Source organism: Festucalex cinctus, chromosome 7 (assembly GCF_051991245.1).
Source record: "Festucalex cinctus isolate MCC-2025b chromosome 7, RoL_Fcin_1.0, whole genome shotgun sequence".
In the NCBI taxonomy this organism is placed as follows: Eukaryota; Metazoa; Chordata; class Actinopteri; order Syngnathiformes; family Syngnathidae; genus Festucalex; species Festucalex cinctus.
The window spans coordinates 12,658,789-12,681,454 of record NC_135417.1 but is presented as its reverse complement, the minus strand read 5'-3'; the positions used below and the strand labels follow the sequence as shown (position 1 = coordinate 12,681,454).

The 22,666-nt window shown below is 39.7% G+C and overlaps 1 protein-coding gene across 4 annotated transcripts in view; it reads right to left on the bottom strand.

Annotated features, from left to right (window-relative positions):
- col14a1a (collagen, type XIV, alpha 1a) overlaps positions 1-22,169 on the bottom strand; it is a 98,001-nt gene extending 75,832 nt beyond the window's left edge. The window contains exons 1-6 of one of the 4 annotated variants that reach the window (XM_077525989.1): positions 18,627-18,773; positions 17,219-17,383; positions 16,747-17,033; positions 11,878-11,972; positions 4,577-4,693; positions 630-773 (exon numbers count right to left, since the gene is read on the bottom strand). In XM_077525989.1, coding sequence (XP_077382115.1) covers positions 630-773; positions 4,577-4,693; positions 11,878-11,968 — 352 coding nt within the window. In that variant the 5' untranslated portion in view covers positions 11,969-11,972; positions 16,747-17,033; positions 17,219-17,383; positions 18,627-18,773. Of the gene's footprint in view, positions 1-629; positions 774-4,576; positions 4,694-11,877; positions 11,973-14,650; positions 14,842-16,746; positions 17,034-17,218; positions 17,384-18,626; positions 18,774-21,962 lie in introns of those variants that run through there. The other 3 variants (XM_077525990.1, XM_077525988.1, XM_077525991.1) reach the window with 3 other exon arrangements.
- Positions 22,170-22,666: the final 497 nt, after the last annotated feature.

Below are 22,666 nucleotides of genomic sequence, written 5' to 3'. Positions count from 1 at the left end.
TTCCCATCATCCTTCTTTAGCATGCACAATGGCCACAACCACAAGGATATATTATTAAGACCTAAAGGCACAATCAACCTGCTCTGGTTTCTACGACAATTAGCCGTAGAATTGTAGGGTAGGACATTTTAAACTAAAAAAAATTCAGTGCGGGCAAGTAGGGGAACAACAGGCACGAAGGAATACTTTAAAAAGCGTGTTATAATAAAGTTATAATTACATCTGCTTTAATAAGTTTAAATGTGATTAAAGTGTGTGGGGAGGGCAAAAATGATATGGTCTCCCTACATATAGATGATCACCTATCGGGTCTGGAACACATCCCCCGCAATAGACGGAGGGGGTTTACGATCATAAATTCTCAAGCACCTTTCCTCCCAGAAGGTACCTTTTATAGTGTTGCCTCATTCATCCACTCACACAGTAAAAATGAAGTATGTTGTCAAGGAAGGCAGTAAACAAGCCATTCACACTAATGAGACCATATCAGCAGCAACTGGAGCACATCAGTGGATACTTAGAAAGGACTTAGTCGAAACAGAAGCTGAACTTTGTAGTAGTCATCTTCCGCTCGATTGCCCCGTCAAGAATAGCGATCGGCAAAGGTTTAAATGAATGCATGAACTCACCTTTAAATCGGCCCAGCAGTGCTCTGCTCTGAGTACTGCCGCTGACAGAAATGACACTGACGACGTAGTCCTTGGACGGCTCGTAGTCTGTTATCAACACTTTGCTGACACTTTTTGACGTGACGATCTCCTTCTGATGGCCACCTATTAGAGACACAACACGAGAAAATCGGCCCAAGGTTACACTTGTAGGAAAATACAGCCTGCTGGATTCAGCTACCTGGAGGAAGAATGGATTTTAACGGAAAGACAAATGAGGGACCTCCTCTTATTTATTTATTTATTAACTCTTTGACCGCCAAAAACGTTTGATAACGTTTAGTAAAATCACGATGTATGCCGCCATAAATGTTAAGTGAAACACCCACTAACTATGGCCAGCAGATGGCAGCGGTAGCTGCTCGGGCCCTAACTAGAGCTGCGAATGACAGCGAAACGTGACACAATCTGATGAAATAGAACGTTTTCAAGGCTGACGTGAACGATCAAAGCCTTTGTAACATTAAACCTAATTTGACGGAGCGTCACTAAACAAAAAATATTAGTGTCAAAGTCACTGTTGTGGAGAAAATGTAGCTTTTCTTTTCAATTTTCGCTCAATGTCACTCAAATGACCTATTTTGAAAAGGCGATTACTAAAGAACAGAATAAGGTAGAAACATTTTTTTTTTCTAATGAAAGAACGGAATGCCATCTTTTATGTGGTACCCATGTTCTGTATGTAGCAAAAGAACACAATATTCTGTTTGCTTCGAAAAACGAGTTAGGATGCTTAAAATCCACTGACATTGGGGGTTGTTTTTTAATAACGTGTGGCAGTAAAAGAGTTAATAAGGAAATTAATTAATAAAAAAAAAAACTGTCTACAAATGGAAAAATAAATGAAAAAAAAACTAGCAGAAAAAAAAATATGACAGAAAAAAAAAATCTGTCCTAAAGGAAAAATAAATGGAAAAAAAAACTATTGGGAAAAAAAATACGAAAGAAAAAAAATCAATGTCCTAAAGGAAAAATGAATGGGGGAAAAAAAAAAAAAAAAAGGATGACACTCCAAGAATGCTGTTGCAAGGTTTGAGAGTGACAATATGGAGCCTGAAGAAGAATTGTGTGGCTGCGCGTTTTGTTCATTCCATCAGCCCACTTAAATTTTGACCCTAAATCAATGAAGCCATCAATAAGGTGCGCGCACGCTTTTTGTGGTCCCCGATCGCTGCGGTCTGATGGATAACGACGCCCTTAGGAGAAAGGCAAGGGATGAGGAGAAGGTGAAGAAACAGCAGTGCTCAGCATCCAAACTCAAGTCAGTCAACTAAATACACTATCAGCGTTTTAATTGGATGCTTTTATGTGGTTGCACACCTCCATGCTGTAAACGTATTGGAAAGTTGAACTCACTCATTTGTAATCGACATCATCACCAGTTCCTGGGTCCGTGTACTAGTTTTCAGCCATTCGTTTTTCCTTCTGAAGCAAGGACACGGAAAACGGGAAACAAACCGATTTCCGGTTTGTGTTTTGATGTATATGAACAAATAACGGGAAACGAGTCGTCTCCCGTTTGTGTTGAATTAAAAATGAAAATGAAAAACGGGAAACGGGCCCTTATCCGATGTTCTATTATGTGTTTATTTAGCACAAATCGGGAAATGAAATGTGGCCGTAAACCGTTTTTCGCCAGGTTTCTCCTTGACCCGGAAGTCGTTCATCTTTTGCTGTACGTCACTGCTGCTGCTGCAGTAGCAGCTTGCTGCCCCCTAGTGTCTATTTCGAGGTCCCTGTTGGCGCCTATTCTTCGGGACTTCCAAACATGGCTTTAGATGGCTATCACAACTTGATAGTGGAAATGAAAAATAACGGCATGACGTCTAGTGAAATCGCTACACATCTGCGTAGCCAATTTGGCCCTATAAGAGGACTTTCGGAGAGAAATGTCCGAAGGTGGCTCTCAGATCATTGTCTGTCACAGGCATCGAAATAGACACTAGGGGGCAGCAAGCATCCACTGCAGCAGCAGCAGCTTGTGACGTGCGGCAAAAGATGAACGGCTTCCGGTCAAGGAGAAACCAGCTAGCGAAAAATGGTTTTCGGCCACATTTCATTTCGCGATTTGTGCTAAATAAACACATAATAGAACATCGGATAAGGCTCGTTTCCCGTTTTTCATTTTCATTTTTATTTCAACAACAACGGGAGACGACTCGTTTCCTGTTATTTGTTCATATAAATCAAAACAACAAAAAAACGTAAATCGGTTTGTTTCCCGTTTTCCATGTCTTTGCTTCAGAAGGAAAAACGAATGGCCGAAAAGTACACGGACCTTCCTGCTAATGAATAACAATTTTTCATTTCTTCGCCAGGATAGACTCACAAATACCAGTTGTGTCTGCGTTTACTTAAAACCTTGCTTCCAAGCATATGAAACGATCTAGAGGTGAAAGGAGAAACCGGAAAGCAGATCGATTGTGATTGGCTGCTTTTGCATGGAGCTCAAACTATCTTGAGAGTGCGAGATGCGCAAAGGACACGGTGGAGGGCCAACAGTTTTTACTGCATGTGCTGAGTGCCAAAGAAACCACTGCAGCGCTTCTTACTCCTCACTGAGAGGAAGCGGCTGTAAATTTTATTTTTTTTATTTTTTTTTCTACGCCGTTAAACGCAGCACGAAATTGTCAGACACGGCTTCCCTCGCCATAGCTTGTTTGTGGGGGAGTGCATTTTATGTTACAATGCGCTTGTTCAGAGCTGCTTCTTCGCTTTTACAATGGCTGCACGCGAGAGAATTATCTTCAGGTGTTAGTACGGAACAATTGCGACGTTGGCAGTATCCCAGTCGAGGACTTTATGTGACAGAGATGTAAGGTAGCGACGCTGTGATTACAAGAAACATCAATGGCAATTAGGGTGACCAGTGAATGTATTATACAAACGCAGGAGTTGATGAGGTCATATCAGGCATTTTAACAGTCTTCAATTATTTACAATGGGCGGGATGAGACGCCGAATCTTGCGGCTGCGTGTGTAGCTTGAACCTCGCATTGATTCTGAGCTTGACTCCATCATAACTCATTTAGGACGCTCGGAAGCTAAAAGCCTCGCTTATCAACCTGCTGACAGATCACGAGTCGTTAAAACAGGCTTTTCTAATCCTGGTCATCAAGGGCCGGAGTCCTGCAAGTTTGAGATGTTTGTGTCCGTCAACATACCTGATCAGGATCATTATCAGGTTTCTGGATGAAAACATCTCAAACTTGCCGTAGTCCGGCATTCAAAGACCAGGATTGAGGAAGCCCGAGTTAAAACTAACTTTTTGTCATCTCAAACTTAGCAGAGATGCAGTCAAATAAAAAGTGGAAGAGTTTTGATAAGATTCGCGTTACATGATTGTTGCTGAGATGCAGAAAATCCAGGTCATGGTCCTCCTCCTTAAAGTTGAGTCCGTTATAATTTGCATAGCATATTTTAATATACAGAATTTTAAAATTGAAATTTAGAATTTTACATTTTTGAAAAAAGAATGTGGAAAAAATGGAAAACATAAAATTTTGAAATTTTTGAAAGAAAATGTGAACATTTTCTATATTGAAATTTGAAAAAAAAAGTTTTGAAGTTTTTGAAAAAAACTGAAATTTCGAAAAAAAAAAATTAAAAAAAAGAAAAAGCTTGAAATATTTAAATTTTGAAATTCAGATTTTTGACATTTAAAAAAATGAAGTTTTGATTTTTTTGTTAATTTTGAAATGTTTGAAAATAATTTTGAAAAAAAAAAACTGAAAAAATTAAACTTTGAAATTTATGGGGAAAAAAATTTCAATTTTGAAATTGAAATTTGCAAAGCAGACCCTCCACCTTTAGGTGGAGTCATTTCTAATTTGCATAGCATTTTTTTTTTTTGTCTTTGTCAGTGACAGTTTTAATAATTTATATGAAATATAACATCTCCATCCTACCTGGTATGCTGTTGTAGAGGAACAAGTAGCTATCAAAGTCGCCTTTGGGCTCCTTCCACGAGACGAGCAAGTTGTTTGGCTTGAGCACTTTGAAACGAAGCCTCCTCGGAGCTGGAACTGGAAAAACACATTATGATCAACACTTCTATCATGGGAAATTAGTCATGAGTCGATTAATCAAAAGCATGTTAATTAAAATGCTCCCGTTCGCCAGGGACTCAAGTAAGTGGAAGGAAATATTCCCTCCCTTCTTACTGCAACAATGTGAAACATTTGAGAATGAAACTTTTGTTTTTCTCGTGAATTCTTTTGACATGGAATGCAGCAAATCTGATTTGAGAGTTGGACGCGTTGCTACGCATTGTTATGGACCAAACTTTAGCTGAATAATAATCGCTTTAAGGGAAAATCGAGTCAGTTTGATCTATTTAAAAATAAAAATAAAAAAAAATCGTTATTTTTAAGTACAAAGCAAAAGACCCAGACTTTTAGAGGAAGTTCTCTTTCCTTAGTCCCCTTCTTGTTTTGTGATTTGATTAAGGTGTGGAGACACAATGCAGTGCAGATGTTTCAGCAATTATTCGCTCCGCAATCCTCAGGTAATCATATCACGTCATCTATCAAACAGTCCAAATGCATCGTGCAAAACTATATAATTACAGCTCACCACAATAAGACTCGATGAATAATTCACGGCCACCGGGAGCATTATAACTCCGCTTGCGTCTGGTGTGTGCTTGATAGTGTTTGAATGGAGTTGGCAGGAGATTAATAACGAGAACTTCCCTTTGCATGTCAAAGAACACGCCCTTACACGCGCTGAATCATAATTAACCAATGTAGAAATTGAAGGAGACAGTTATAATGCTCAATGTGTGCCAAGGTCTGTACATTGAGGCAATTTGAAACAGCGCAACTATGATTAACGAATATGGATCGAATATAGCTAATGGCGGACTGAAATTGAGGGTCTCTTATTTCAACTTTTCTTCACAGGTCAGCACATCTGCCACATACAGAATATGACAAATATTCAAGCTCGACATTACACTCTTGGGTGCCAAGATGCTTTTGGGATCTGGTAGGAAAAGTGCTGAATCATCGCCAATCTGTATAAGAGCCTTATCGAATACAGTTGCTATATACGGTACAGAACAATAAAGAGCAGGGGTCTGTAAGCTGCGGCTCTGGGGCCACATGTGGCTCTTTAGCCCCTCTGCTTTGGCTCTTTGTGAATCTCGAAAAACATTTGCAAAAATTAATCTTTTTATTTTTAGATATTTATTTTTTATTTTTCACAAAAAAATGTCAAGTTAATTACTGATTAAATTAAAATGAATTAAATATTCAAAAAATGTCAGAGTCCAAATTTTTATGTTGTTAGAAAAAGAGAGAAGAAAGGTAGTTTTTAAAAATTACCTAAAAATGTCCATAAAGTGACCAAGAACTTTCCAAAAAGGAAGAGGGAAAGCAGAAAATTACAATATAATGTCCAAGAAATTGCTAAATGTCAGAGAAGTAAATAAAAAAAAGGCAGAAAAGAAATTGTTTGAAAAGTAACTTTTAAAATGTCCAAAAACAAAAGAAGAAATCTCAAAATATACCATAAAATTGCCAAAAATGTCAGAAAATTGATAGCAAAAAATAGTAAAATAAGGGACGAGAGGCAGAAAATTATCATATGTCCATAAAATTGCCAATTGTACAGAAAGCAAGAAAAATCTAAAAATGTATGAAAAGTAAAGTATAAAAAAAATATCCCCTCCCCCCACCCCTCCAAAAATAAAATAAAAATAAAAAAGCGAAAGACGATAGGTAGAAGAAAATCAATCTTGTTGCATATTTTTCTGTTATGGTGCAGCTCTAATTAGCTCGTGGGCCCTTCAGTAGCCTTCATTCGACTTATTAACACTAACACGCTGTTTTGTTCATCACAATGTTCAAATATTTTGCGGCTCCAGACAGATTTTTTGTGATTTATTTAGCCAAAAATGGCTCTTTGGACAGTAAAGGATATAGAGTAAATATGTTGTGCATAGCGAAGTTCTCGGCCGTATATTTCACAAAATAACATTTATGGTGGCTTCCTTTTGCATAAAACTCAAGCTAGGCAGTATAATTAAAGACCATCCTCCAAATAGTACGCTGATGACTTACTCGTCAACAACAGGAAATAGTTTGAGGTGTTGAAAGCATTCACAAAGGGACTTATACATAGAAACAGTCCCATTGTATTTTGGAAATGAAAGAAATCCATTCAAAGACAATATCGACTACATTTCCTGCAGTGTGACGCGGCCAATCTCATTCAAAGGCATTTTAACAAGAGGCTAATTAGCGTAATCTTAAACCGTGCAGGAGGTGTGAGCCAGAAAATAACCATTCCTGGAGGATATATAAATGTTTATTTCCCAAAGCCTTTGTCCTGAGTGTTTTTTTTTTGTTTTTTTTACAGAATGGAAGGAGCAGCACTGAAAAGCGAAAAACCTGCGCGCTGACCACAAACAAGCAGGCTCTTCATTCAGCATGCGAGCCACGTCGTGGAATGATGAAATCCTCTGTCACACTTCACTTAGGTCACTTGGAAGATCCCGCTGGGCCGCACGACCTTTCACCTCACAATACAGGGCACACGATAACCCGCAAACCTGATGAAGTCACGTGACACCGTTTTTTTTGTTTTTTTTTTAACTATCCAATTGATAATTTAGACCAGAGGTGTCCAAACTATGGCCCGGGGGCCATTTAGCGGCCCGCCATCCATTTTTTAGTGGACCGCGGCGTGTGCTAAAAATGGCATTTGACTCAGTTCAAATGAAATAAAAACAAAAATGTTTGGAGATGGTCAAAGTAAGAAGGGAGGGTGTCGGAAAACACAGGCGCTATTTAAGGTTATTTCAGTTAACTAAAACTAACAAAAAAACTAAAACTAAAATTAAAAAAACAATTTCGTAAACAAAATAAAATATAATAATATTTGGAATTATACATTCCAAATCTATAATAACACTACTGCCATATTACAAATAAAATGGTTTATATACTGTAGCATTTTTCTAAATATGCAAAAACACAAATAAATGATTTGTACAATTTTTAGGACTAAACACAATTTCTCGTCATAAGATGATGTGGCCCTTGCGTCATTCTGATTTTCTGTATGTGGCCCTCAAATGAAAAAGTTTGGACACCCCTGATTTAGACCAACATTAATTATGCCTCGCTAGTTCTTGCCAAAGACTTCATACGGTATTTCAAACATTCCAATCAGCTCCCGTCAAAATGAGGTCGTCACCGATGCGTCTTTTAATTTACGTTACATTCTCCTAATGCTCCATTAATAACAAATGAGCCACCTTGCTTGGCGCCACTTCAAATGGCCGCCATGCTGCAATCGTTCCAGATTGGTTTGGAGATCGTGACAAGCTGGATTCCCGTCTTCAAAACGTTGAATGCTGCCACTTGATTGGCTTTGCTTTAAATGAGCGTTATTTAAATTCAAAGCAGGTCGCTTCCACTTCATTCTGCCTTTTTTGTTTAGGAATTCATGCGTTCACTTCACTGGCTTCGCTTTTGAGTTCATTACAGCTGGAAATCATCGGCCACCAGAAAGTCACTCACGCTTACTGGCTGCCCTTCTAACCACAACCACACACACACACACACAGGAAAAATAACACTTGACGTGTATTTCAATGAGTTTAGCAACGCAATCAAATGAAATTAATGAGCATTCAAACAGAAGCTGAGCAAACATGCATGTTGGATCCCACGCAAAAAAAACTTGAAGGAGCTTGATTGAATGACTGGACTGCAAACAAACACTTGATTCTCAAATGGAAATGTGGGAAACAGTCAAATGTTCCCTCCTATTATGCTTGCTGCAACGCAAAGTGCTTGGACTTGCACCCTCTGGGGGCCGAGTTGGGAACAAAATTAATCAGTCTCAATGCCTCCGCAGCAAATATTTCATGTTATGTTGTGGACTTTGGCCCGAAGAACAGAAACACAATTGTTCTGTCCACCAAACAAAGATTCTATGCTCAACAACTGATTATATGAAATTGAGCCTGTATATATCATAATAGATTTGAACTACAGTAACGATTTCACCTAACATTTGCACATTCGATATAGTCTGTTTGCTAGGGTGGATTGTTACTTGAAAGAAGACTATATTGAGGGGCTGCGATTGGCTGGCAACCAGTCGAGGGTGTGCACCGCCTACTGCCCAAAGCCAGCTGAGATAGGCTCCAGCATCCCCCCGTGACCCTTGTGAGGAATAAGAGGTCAAGAAAATGGATGGATGGATGGATGGGGTTGCGACTTTTGCCACTACCTCATTATACTAAGACTAATCTTGCACATTTTTAGTTTGTTTAATCATAATTCCGAAAGTGTGGAACTGCCAACTTTCAATTTTCTTTTATTTTATTTTATTAAGACGCAATTTTATTTTTATTTTTTATTATTATTATTATTAATAATAATTCAATCTCTGGTGTAATAACCTTATTTATTGATTGATTTTTTTATTATTATCATTATTAATTCAATCTCTGGTGTAATAACCTTGATTGAATTATTTTTTTATTTTTTTATCTGTTCTTATTGCTGCTGGAAATGCAAATTTCCCAGAAGGAGCCATGCCAAAGGGATCAATAAAGTCAAGTCTAATTCTAAGTCTTAAGTCAGATCCACCACACCAGCATCTACTGAAATTCAAACAGAATTCGCCTCTCTCTCCCACATGCTCGCTGAATCAGTGGGCGCTGGTGTCTGTGGATCTCACTCTGCTTCATCTATCCTTCCCTCCTTCCTCTCTTTAGTTTTTCCTCTGGTCTCTCGAGATCTCGGGGTTGGCGTAAGACTCTGATTTTGTAACCATGTGGATGGCAGGAGGTGTTTAGTCGGTGCTGGATTTCACTTTGATTTATCTTTCCTTTCTTTGACCTTTCCTCTGGTCTCCTGACCTTCTGAACTTCACGACCCTGGCGAGACGCTGAAGTATCCGCTTAAGGTGAAAGGTAAAAGACAAAAAAACATGTATAGTATAGTGTGATTTGTTATTGAATTGTATTCAATAACGCATGGATAGAATTATATAATTGGACTTTATTTATAGAGCAAAATCTCCTTTTCTTGCAGTCTTTCTTTCCCCTTTGGTCCAGTGGGAGTTCCTGAAGATATCATGAAGATATGGATTGTTTTTTAACAAATATCCTCCACGGCTATAAGTTACACACCCAAATCCTCAATCTACAATCCCAGCTGACCTGATCTTGTTGCTTCGAGAAACATTCACGGCTTTCGTCTGCCCCTTAATGACGAGATTGGATCGGGGGTCACCCCTGTGATGCTGCAACTTCGTGGCAACAAATCCCAGTCTAATTTATACTGACACAATTTGGTCACACTTCTTGTTTCTTTCTGCCTAAAATGAAATAAATCACTCTACGCGGTACAATAGCTGCTGAAAATTGGAATGAAATGATGGCGGTTGAGAGATAGAGAGAAGTGGACAAAAAAAATGGAGAAAACATTATAGAAGTGAGAATGAGAGGAAATGATGCGATCAAAGAGGAAGATCTAAATTAAGTGTTGAAAAAAAAAGAGTGAAAAATGATGGAAAAGTCCTGCTTTCATTTCAAAGCAATCGCCATTTAATAATGATGCGAGCTTGTCAACAAATCAACTGAACACGAGCAAGTACCACACCCAACAAGATTTAAGACAGCCTGCAGAAATCCACCAACAAACATTCGTTATTTAACCATCTTAAATCCCCTTGAAAGTTGCCTGCATGTTGTTGCGCAAGAGATCAATGAAAGGATTACTCAACAAGTGGATCATTGATCCTGACACTTCTGAGAGATTTCAAAATTAAAGAAATCTTTATTTGATTTCTTTGCAGAATCTTCATTGCACGTGCTCACGTGGAGTACAGCTGAGGTCAGATTCTTGAGAATTCTGTATTCTTGAGAAATTACAGTAAGCCTACTGTAAAATGGTTTTGTTTTGTTTTTTTCAAATACGCAAAATTTCTCTGTCTCACTGTCATACCACACTTACATTGTGATTTGTCTATTATTTTGTGACATGGTAGTGGTGTCATAAAGTGTTAGATTGAATCAGAGTTTTCACACCTGCATGCAACCTGGGATTTCATATTTGCAGATTTTTTTTCTTGTATTTTTTTCCCACCATTTCACCCCCATTTCCCCACGTTACATATGGTGAAAGTTTGTCGGCATAAAAAAAAAATTAATAATAATATAAAAACTAAAAAAAAATTGGGGGGAGGTTCACCCCCCCCAATATTCATTTCAATGGGAATCGATTAAACGTGTATTTTTGTTATTGGTGGGCCAGCCCACTATCATCCATAAATAGTGGGGGTCGACTCTAAACATATTATAAAGTACAGATAATTGACAGTAATCAGTAATATCACTTTGAAAACTTTTGTCGGTATTGAGTCCACATCTTGTTTTATTTCCACTTTAGCCAAATCCCAAATACTTCACACACACTCACACAAACATGCACACGTGCATATTCAGTTAGCTAAATGTTGAAATTTCCCTCTGGCTCATTTTCCTATAATCTTTATCAAGATAAGTACAGCATTTAACCTTCTGCACTTCCTAGATTGCACATGAGAGAGCGAGAGAGAGAATGTAGCAAAAAGAGTCGAATGAGTTTCAAATTTTTCCCAATCTATTCAGGCTGAGCGTTACGATTGAAAAATGTATTATTTATCAGTCAATAATACTATTTTTTTTTAATCTAATCAAAATAAGAAAAAGTACTAAATGATGAACGATACAATACAATAACACAAGGGAAAAATACCACTCAAAATATCTGGTCGTAAATGTAATTGCCAATGAACATACGTGCATTGTTATGCAGTGTTGATGTGCGATGATTATTAACATTCATGCAAATTGGGCCATACAAGGATAAACGTGCTAATTCATCGACATATTTCAGCCATTCATCAGCCCAAACCAGACGTCTCACTTTTGTGACGGAAGCCACTTTGCTGACGTGCAGTTGATTGCAAGGCACGTCGGAGCGTCAGACGCGTCGCGCGGCAAATCGCCACAGCCCGAAGCGTGCGACGTCATCTGATTAAGAGCGATGAGGAAAGTTTACCGAGAAGGAGGAAACGGAAGAGTTTGGAGATGGAGATTTCGAGATTGGCTTTCGAGGGCGTGGGATGCAGAGGTGCTTTTAAGCGCAGAAAAGGACGACAAGCCGAGAGTGCGGAATAGAAAGGACCCGGCAGAATTTACCTTGATCCTGTGCTTTACTGGGGAAATGGCAAATGACAGCCAGCAACACCAGCGGAGCCCACCGAGAAAACATCCTCACGAGCGGCGACATGGACCTGCAAGAGGATGAAAAGAAATGATTGAGACAATTAAAGCCAGTGACCCGCTGGAGGAACGAATGCCATTCAGCTTCGGCGAGAGGCTCCGGAGGTCAGGAAGACCCACCTTTGCCACCCTGCCCTCCACCCCCCGACGCAGCCCCCCAGGGCCTGATCTGGAATCAGTTGGCCCCACGTAACGTCCGCTCGGAGACAATTACGCGGCAGTTGTGGAGCAGTCTAGACTGACTGCAGAGCGGGCGTCCAGCTCGACGCCCACACGCGGAAGCTGAAACAGTGGACGACTTTGTTGGCAGGAGAAGAGAGGAGAAGCCTCGAAGAAAAGTCTCCAGAAGAGATTCGGATTTTGGGAGAAGAAGAGAAATGAACCAAACGAATGAGAAGACGACCTTTGACCTTCCACAACAAAACTTCGGCTTCTATGCAAGTCAAGCTATGCAGAATGCAAATGACTTCAAATGGAAAAATTGCTCCTTTTTCAGTCATTGACTGCAAAATAATCCCAGTCAACCAAATTGAAACAACAGTTTTATTTGATTGATTGATTTATCGAGTAGAAATTAAACTAGTGATTATTTATTGAACAATACACGTAGTCTGCCGAAACAAAACTGTAAATTAGAACATGTAGAAAAGAGCTTTCAACTTTCACAAACAATATTGCGTTTTCATAAAAGTACGACACTTCATATATTTAACACTTTTACTGTATTTTCCGCACTAATAAGGCGCACCTAAAAGCCTGGAATTTTTTCAAAAGCTGACCATGTGCCTTATATATGGATCAATGTTGAGCCGCAACAGGTCTCGCTGTCAAGACACGATCGGTGACGCGCATGCGCAGAAGATCCCGCCATCTTGGATCGCTAGCTAATACGAATACTTTACCTCAGATAAAATAATCAAACAGCTGTTTATTCATTTTGGGAGTTGTCAGAAAGCTGGTTTGTAATCTATTCATAAGGTTTGACTGACCTGTCTGACTGTTTTGTTGACATTCCCTTTAGCGCAGCGCCATCTAATGGATGCGTAACGTAACGCCAGCCTCTACTGTCGCGCCTCATATATGGAAAAAGTTTGAAAATATGTCATTCATTGAAGGTGCGGAAAATACGGCAGTTGAACTAATTTGGATTTAGCTTTAAGTTGCATTTCAGTTGTCACGTTTTCCTTGTGTCTCTTTTGTCAACGTCGGTCTCGTTAAGTTTTGTGTCCACCTGTGCTTGTCATCCACGTGCGTCTTGTCCACGTGTCTCTCATTCTTGTCTCGTCATTGGCGGTTTTTATTTCGTTCCCTGCTTTCGTTTAGCCTTTGTTGGTTCATTGAGGGCAGCACGGTGGAAGAGTGGTTAGCACGTCCGCCTCCCAGTTCTGAGGACTCGGGTTCGAGTCCAGGCTCCGGCCTGCCTGGGTGGAGTTTGCATGTTCTGCCCGTGCCTGTGTGGATCCGGTCTCCTCCCACATTCCAAAGACGTGCATGGCAGGTTCATTGGGTGCTCCCAATCGTCTCGTCGGTGTTCTTGTGAGTGTGGATGGTTGTTCGTCTTTGTGTGCCCTGCGATTGGCTGGCAACCAGTTCAGGGTGTCCCACGCCTACTGCCCAGAGCCAGCTGAGATAGGCGCCAGCACCCCCAGCGACCCTTGTGAGGAATAAGCGGTCAAGAAAATGGATGGATGTTTCATTGCTGTGTCACATTTTGTTTCCAGTCTCTTCTTCCTAGTCTTTGTTTTGTTATTTTGTGCCCAATTTGTTTGGCCTTTTTGTTTATTTTCCATTTTTGATCAATTGCAGTATCTTGGTTGCTTTTTTGTTAGTTTGACGTGAGTCGTTTTTGAGTGAAAAGCTGCCTCGCTTCACCTGAATTTGGGTCCTCAACCTTAACACTTTGCAGTTTGAATTGAATGAGCATTGAAATCTTGGAAGCTTGAATTTGAAATGTGTTGTTAACAAGTCTCGGGACGGCATCTAAACTTCTCGTTCTTTTCAATTCAAGCAAGATTTGACAACAGACGTGTCTAATGTCAATGTTCTTTTCAAACTAACTCTTCGGCGGTTCCGTTTTTGCCAAGTGGCAATCTGTCACCAGTATTGACGAAAAATAGTGTTAAGGAAGGAATTAGGTCGATTGTGAGAAATGGGGAAAAGCTGGAGGACAAACATGACCCCAAGTTTGACTGACAGCTGAAATGGGGAACGCCGTGTGAGCGCCTCGCCACTTTTTGTACCTTTCTAACCTCCTCTGTACCTCTCACCTCCTGACTAATGCTCATTATTGCACACGCAAGAGGAGGGCTGAGGAATCTTTCTCAGCTCGGGGACAGCCGCTCTCCTGCAGCTCCATGAATAAAACAGCACTTGGAACAAAGTTGTGGCAAGATTGGATGCTGGCATGTGGAGCTAAACGGAGCCACTATAAGCCTCCTTTCACATTCGACCGATCAGATTCAAGTATTTTATGAGATTTAAAAACAAACAAACATGTTTTCTACCTTGGAGATACAAAAGAATGAGTACAGTATAGGCTACATCAGACGCTGACTTTTTTTTCTTTTTTTTTTTTGGTAGCAAAGCCATTCAAATTGTACCTGCAGCCGCACGCACCTGACACCCACTCCCAGTATCACTATCACTGTCACGCACATGCACTCACGTGATATGAAATCGCATTTCATACCTGTCCAGTCATATATCCAGAGCGTCCTCCCTTCTCCTCCAAAAAAAAAAGAAGAAGAAATCCGAAACGACCGCTACCGCGTCCCGGAAAGGATTTTTGCCTTCTCCTTCTCTCCGGATACGACTCGCTCGCTCGGGTTTTTGGGGGTTTCTCTCCTCGTTATTCAGTCATCCCTCCCTCCGGCTAATCTTTCCTGTCCCAGCCCTCACTACGTCTCATCACGCACGCGCACGCGCACGCACGCACATTGAAGAGGCGCCACGCAGTGCAGCTGCGCAAAACAGAACCCGCGTTCATCCTTCCGGGGTGCAGCCGAGCTGCAGCAACCTCCCTTGGGGGGTCACCACTCGACCCTGTGGTCCGGATCACAGCCGCTAGGTCACAACATTTCAATTCGCCAGTCAAGGCGAGGAAACACTCATTGGAATTTGCAAGCGCATTAAACGTTAAATATACATATCGCCTTATCATAAGGTTGCGTTGCTCGTATATATATAAAATGCAACTTGAGGTCCAGAGGCAAGTGTGCATTTTTTATGGCTTTCCCAGAGAAACTTTCAAACATGAACTTTATTTCATTAAAAACCTTCCGTACAGAATATGTTCTAAAACATTTGTTTTTGTTTAATTGTGTTTTTTGTTTACGGATAATGACAGTTGAACAGTGCTGTGACAACAACAGGTGTACTGTGGGAAAATATTCATTTATACTCACTAAAATGGGGATACTACCGCAGAGAAGGGAAGAAAAAAAAAAAAACTTTTGGGGAGTTAAAGGTTGCTCATCATGCTTGTGCATGTAGAAAAATTGGTCACAGCAATACAGTACAGCTGAAATAAATGTTATGTGGACTGAACATTAAGTTTTTTGTTGCACCACAAACTTGTCACATATTGCAAATATCTGTCTAAAGCGGAATAAATGACTCCAAACATAGGTGGCTACTTCCATTTTTTACTGCATGGACAAATTAGAGATATTTTAATGGGAAACATTTTGAGACACCTTCACAATTAATTCAACAATTACTGTCATCAGGGAGTTCCCTATAAATCTTTATTTTCCAATTTGGACAAATTGTATGAGGGAACTGTTTGAGGAAGTCCCAATCGCTGTTCCAACGGCACAAAGGCCCAATAACTTAACGAATTTGACGAGTTTGTTGCAGACAAACCTGTGATGTCATAGCCATAAAAAAAAAAACATTTGGGATTATCTACAAGAGATTTTAAAGACATGACCTCACCAATGTTTTTATGGATGAATCGACCAAAATCTGGCAAGAAAATGTTGCAGATACATTCTGGTTTTGGCCATTGCTCAGAAAAAAAAAAGATCAGAAAGTTTAAGTACATGATTGCTGCCAGTCGTAGTTATATAAATAAGATATACAACTTTGTTGCTTATTTTGTCATTTTGACTAAATCACATGTTGAACTTCAAATACATGATGATGTGTATTTGTTTAAAACAAAAAAAACTACAAACTTTTTTAGTTTTCATTGACTAAAAGTTGACTAAATTTATCTATTACATACAGAAACGACCACAATGTAAGTTTAAGACTAAGGTGATTTCTAGATATCAAGAATGCAGAATACGTACGTTCTTCATAAAACATACTCGAGAACGTATACTACATAAGAACGCGAATCTCTTTGTAAATTAGATCTGTGATCGCAACACCAAATACATCTCGGGATATTTTTCCAGCCACATTCTTGCGTTAAGCTAGCAAGACGAGACAACATCCTTGTGCGCTCTTGATTTATGCGTGCTTTCGACTAGAACAATATTTAGACCGCCACTAATGACTTTTCACAAGATCACAAGGGCGTAAGAACAGACAATAATGGCCTCAAACTAAAATGGCTGCCAACAACAACAACAACACTGCACTAAAGCCAACATGTGGTTAGCACTGATTAGCGCAACACCTGACCATCCTGTACAAACTGAATGAGATGGATGGAGTTTGAAAATAATAATAAGTCATAAAGAATGCTCAAATTCTGAATACTATTATGCTAGCTTTTGGTGTAAAAGTCCAATATCTGAAAAGTCTTTTAAAAAATAACATAAAATAAAGACTCACTGTGCTGTGCTGTTTCTCGCCCTCAGGCTCGAGGGAGTCACGGGAAAGCGAAGCTTATCTGGTCAAAAGTCCCTCTGGATGGCTTGAAAGTCCAAATCGCGAGACACGCGCCAGGTGTGTCCCCGAGGCGCCGCGCATACGCGCATTCAAGCCTCGGTCAAACAACTGTCCAGATGTCATAAACACTGTCGTAAAGTGGAGGAGGATTCCCTTCTCTCGTGTTCCCTTCAACCTCATCATTTCCCGGTGGTGCTTCTCAGCTGCTGTCTAAATAACACACAGCAAGCCTTAAACAAACAAAAAAATGAAGGCACAAAATTACTTAAAGTAGCGCTTTAGAAATTCTTTGTGTATATTAAATTTCAATACATCCAACTAATATGTCATTCTGGCTGTTAGATTAAAAAAATAAAATGTAATTGAAAAGTCAGGATGATGCCATTACTCCCTTGTTTCTTCTTCATCTACTCACCCTGGGCCCTTGTGACTCATTGTTGCCCCAGAGGTCCAAATTGGTATTACAGAATACATTATTTCGGCTGGCATGTCTTTCGATTCCATTTTGTGTATTCCCACGTCAGGTTTCCTCATTTTTATTTGTTTCTCTTATCGTTTCTCTCCTCTTCAATGTCACTGTCTTTCCAATGTGGAGGCCCCAATGAAAAAAAAAAAAAAAGGTCACATGAAGGTAGAGTTGAGCAGCAGGTCATTATGCTCCATATGGTCCATCTGCGATATTCAGAAAAGTTTGTGACCCCTGCATTGCTGTACAACAACTTTCTGACCTGCTTCATTGTAGATTTACAGTTGCAATAAAAAAACAAAAACAAAAAAACAAGTCATGACAGGATTGACAGTGTAATGAGTCAAAGCAATATCTTATAAGGAAGTCAGAAGTTGCATGCCAATACTGAAAATGAACAAAAATTGTGACAATTAGATTTGGTCTGAAAAGGTTTCGAAAAATAGAGGGAAAGAGAACCGTTTATCTCTCACGCAAATAAACAATGTGATTGTTACACTATTCGAAGCAATATGTCGATTTAATCAGAATTTTTTTTTTCAAGGTTATTTATTCTGGAAGTTTCTTACGCGCCTTTTGTTGGGTTAGTTAGCCAAACAGGATGAGGAGCGTCAGTTGCAGGGCAATTTTCACATCTGTGTGCAGCCACGGTGGGTTTTTCACACTTTCCTGAGAGCTGCTTGTGGGCTTTCTTACTTCCACCAACCATTCATCTGTTTGTTAAGTAAGCAGGATTATACAAAACTGCTTATAACCAAAAATTTCCACAAAGTAGTGAAGCGTTTGGGCAAAACCAAGGAAGAACTACAAGAAATATATTTTGGGTTTGAACCAGATACTGGTGCATACTCAATTTATTTATTTTTTTATCTTTTTTTTTGTTTTGTTTTATATTTGTCGAAATATGGCCATAAATTAATAAAGGAATGGATAAATAAATTAATTAATAAATAATTAATGTGAATATTAGCTCAGCCGCAAAAATCCCCCCCATTATTATCCATGTCAGGGGCGGCCATTTTGCCACTTGCTGTCGACTGAAAATGACATCACAGTTGCTTAAGGGCTCAGGTAAACGACCAATCGCGGCTCAGCTTGCGAACACCACATGACCAAACTCAGAAACAAGCTGAGCCGTGATTGGTTGTTGGTTATCTGAGCTCGGAGCAACTGTGATGTCATTTTCAGTCGACCGCAAGAGTTGGCTAAAAACAGGGGGGGGGGGGATTTCGCCACTTTATTAATATTTCACAAATCAACACCAAATAATTTTAATCAGAATACCATGTTTAGACTTAGGGAACAGGCAAAGTAGGTGTCTATTGCTTCTACAAAAGTTGTTGAATTGTATCCTCACCTCTTGGGGTGAAGTATTGACTGGGAATTTCTCCATATTTTTCCACATCCATCTTTCTTGACTCGTGTCCTACAGCATGTTGCCAGAAATCCTCCCAGCACGACTTCCAATACGAGCGCGCGTGTCCGTGAGGAGGTTGCGACTTTGGGATTGTCTACACATGCTGTTTGTTGGCTGAGCAGTTCAATCTTCATCCCATCGGATGGATGGATTTTCTCTTCATGGTCAGCGATTGATGTTGGTGGCTTTTGGCAAAGTCCCAGGGGGCTGTCATGCGCGCTTCACAGAGAAATGGCTTCCATCTGCTCACTCTGCCGTGAAATGCTGCCGCGCTGACTCTTGTCCTTCACTAATGTCGTCCCCTCAATGTGCACTATGGAACTTGAGTTCTTATTTACAGGTCGAGTGTCCTGGACCGGTTCAGGTGGTTCGTATCCCGAAAGCCAAAGAAGGTTCCAGAACTTCTTCTTGAGCTCAAGCAACAATCCAACCACACTCAGTTGTCGTGCTAATAACAAGCAGCAGGTTAATATGAGGGCCTGAAGTGATCACGACCTAGTGATTAGTGCGAATGATAACAGTTATTAGTCACTTTGTTATCTGCAACCTTGACTGCCATTCCCAGACTTGCGTATCTTGTCGTGCCCAACTGAGGTCAACACAATATATGTCACAATTCTCATTGGGAATTGTCAGTGTTTGTTCAATGTTGACTTTCGTGTCTTTTCTTCGACTGACTTTGGACTGAAATATGTCAGGCAGAAAAAAATAAATAAATCACCGTTGTAGACATTATCTTATGATTGTGTTCTGGGGTGGGTTGTGGGATCATTCTGTTACGATTTTGATCTTATGATGTATTATACTATTACTATACAGTTACTATGCCCCGTAGGATGCTATGCGGTTATTGTGTTTAGACAGCTTCTATGTCCCTTTTGATGTTACAGATGTATAATGCTCATGCAGTTACTATGCCTCATATGTTAAAATGGTTGTATTATATTATATAGTTACTATGTCCCTTTTGATGAATTATGGATGTATTATGCTTACACAGTTACTATGGATTTGTTATGCTTATGCAGTTACTATGCCTCATGATGTCACAGATGTATTGTGCTTATACAACTACTATGTATGTGTTATGCTTATGCAGTTACTATGCCTCATATAATGTAATGGGTGTATTATACTTATACAGTTACTGTGTCCCTTTTGATGAATTATGGCTGTATTATGCTTACACAGTTACTATGGATGTATTATCCTTATGCAGTTACTATGACTCACATGTCATGGATGCATTATGCTTATACAGTTACTATGTCCCTCTTGATGTTATGGCTGTATTATGCTTGCACAGTTACTATTTCCTTATGATGTTGTGGGTGTATTATGCTTATGCAGTTACTTTGTCTCTTATGATGTTCGGGAAGTATTATGAAATGAGGTAACTATGAATAATGATAATGTGGTCAGTTGCTATGCTATGCTTGTCTTAATTTGTCCAGTCACTCTTATTTTAAGTTTAAGTTTTGCCCTCGCGGTGGTCACTGAATGAGACTTTTTGTCAGTACGTTTCAACCAGTTTTGGCCGCATCCATCCAGCTCAAGATTTAACCAGAATTGCTCTCTATTGTTACTTTGTATTTTTGTCCATAAAGACCCCCCGGAACTCCAGTGTCTTTTCTGCGTTTGGGTCCAAATTCCGCATCTCATGTGGCACATTACAATCCTTTGTATCCAATAACTGAATTATTTACGATTGCCTGGTTGATCTCAAATCATCCAACCCAAATCTCACACCACTGATTGTAAACAGCGCACAGGTGTCATGGCTGCCGGAAGCATTTGGCTGAATTTTGGATCATTTGGAAGACTCGCTTGCAAATATGCCGTGCTGCTAACTCAACTGGCAGCAAACTTTGCTTTCTGCTAACAGCTGCAGGCTCCAGTCGAGCCTTTTGCATGAAAACCGTTCAGGCGAATTATCCCAACTTTGGATTCCTATTGAACTCTGTCGAACCGAATATCGTAACATCATCACAACATCAGAAGGAGATGGAAACGCATCTTATGTGTCTAACTAATGTAAAGCCGGTCTACTGCCTCGTTTACACTGCCTGCTGAACCTCGGATTTATCCCGCTTATTTCACTGATGCTTCTCTGTACAAACGGCACCGACACAGCATGCCAATATTCCGCCTTTGCCAGTGATATCAGAGCCGCAACACGGGCAAGTGTAAAGCGGAGTAAACGCACAGCAGCAATCAGGCCAAATTAGAGCATTTCCCCTCCCTTGTGATCAAAGTCAGCAAAAACTTGATGCTCAGACGTCTCGGAAAGATGATCCTGAGCAATTATCCTGCGCTTGGAGTTTTGAGTTGACCGTTTTGAAAACATTGTCTTCTTGTGTTAGTATTTTAAACATCAGTTTGGTTGCTGGCACTCATGTTATGTCAATTTATCTATTGCTAGCCTAGTTTTGTGATCTCTGAGAAAAATAGATTCCATATGGATGACTTTAATAAAGGTTTTCAATGGCGCAAAGACAAACAGCATCCATGAACTTGGATGTCATTAATAACTCATTCACTCGCCGCCATTTTCGCTCTTGGCTGTTTTACTGGATTTTGACAGAATGTTGTGTTCTATTGCTATAAAAACATGGAACCTACCAAAAGAAAGATTAAAGTCTCTTCTTTCATCAGGAAAAAAAAAGTATGTTTCTATCTGTTTCCGCTTTGCAGCAATTAGCATTAGAAGAGAGCTAAGTTTCATCAGTTTTCACAAATCTATTTCAAATTGTAAGTAATTGAGCTTTTTTTCGACATGGCCCTGGTTGATCTCCTTTGCTCTGCTGCCACCTGCTGGTCGGTTGTGTAATAACTACCATTTCTGCAACCGTTCTTTGCAGTTGAGAGGCTGCATCAAAGCCTTCTGTATGCTCTAGCATAAAAAAAACAAACAAAAAAACGTATAGATACGTCTTTGGGACACTTGGAACATTAAAAAAAAAAAACCAAAAAAAAAACCGTATTTACATGTTATTGGGAGCAAATGAGTTTTAAGGACTTGGAAACAAAAAACATTCCACACCTGTCTAAATGTAAGTTCTCAATTGTAGTAGTAGTAGTCAAAGAAGTGACCAGATTCAAGCTGAGTAACATTCACACAATAATCAAAGAGGTTTTGAACAGGTGGCACTTGTACTTGCTGCTACTTGTGGACAGGATCGAGACAATTCCTGTAATCACAGTCAACGACTCGTCGAGCCTGTTCTGGTCGTGCTGTGAAAGATTACTTCCTACATTTGACAGTTGTTTACTTACTTTAAGTCAACAATATGCGCTGCCTGCCATCCATCCGTTTCTATGATAGTGCTTGCTTGTCCTCATTAGGCTGACATGCGTGGAGGCTATGAAATGGACTTTGGTTGAGGGCTGATACCCCAAACAACTACCAGGCAAATATAAACGCCCATTTACACCATCGCTGAGCGGGAAGTGAACCCGCAGCGTCCGCACGTCAACCACCAGCGGTGACAGGACGAGACTACTGAGCATGTGTTTTATTTTCATCACGACGAACAAAGAGGGCGTCTTCCTATTTGGAAATAGCTCACAATTGTTTAAACAACACTGCCACCTGCTGGTCGCTTTGTGCTACTGTGATTCAAACCTTCAGCTTGGCGCAGATTGTTTAATGATGCTTGAGATTCTTGCATCATTTTATTTAGGGAAATGTCTCGTCTCAAGATGTGGCACCAAAAAAAATCGATATGGACTAAATGGAGTTAGAATAAATCAAAAATTAAATACTATTTTGGAAGGGAGTCAGACAATTGTTAGTCAAATTCAAATATTATCATTTATATTGTTACTTTAATATTCCATACATGATAAAGAATCACTGGTCACAATATTAAGTACATTTGTATGGTATAGCAATATTATTATTATTACTAATGTAAGCAAATAAAGTAAAAAAAAAAAATATTGTATTGTGTAAAGTATCTGCTTAACTATTTTTTGTT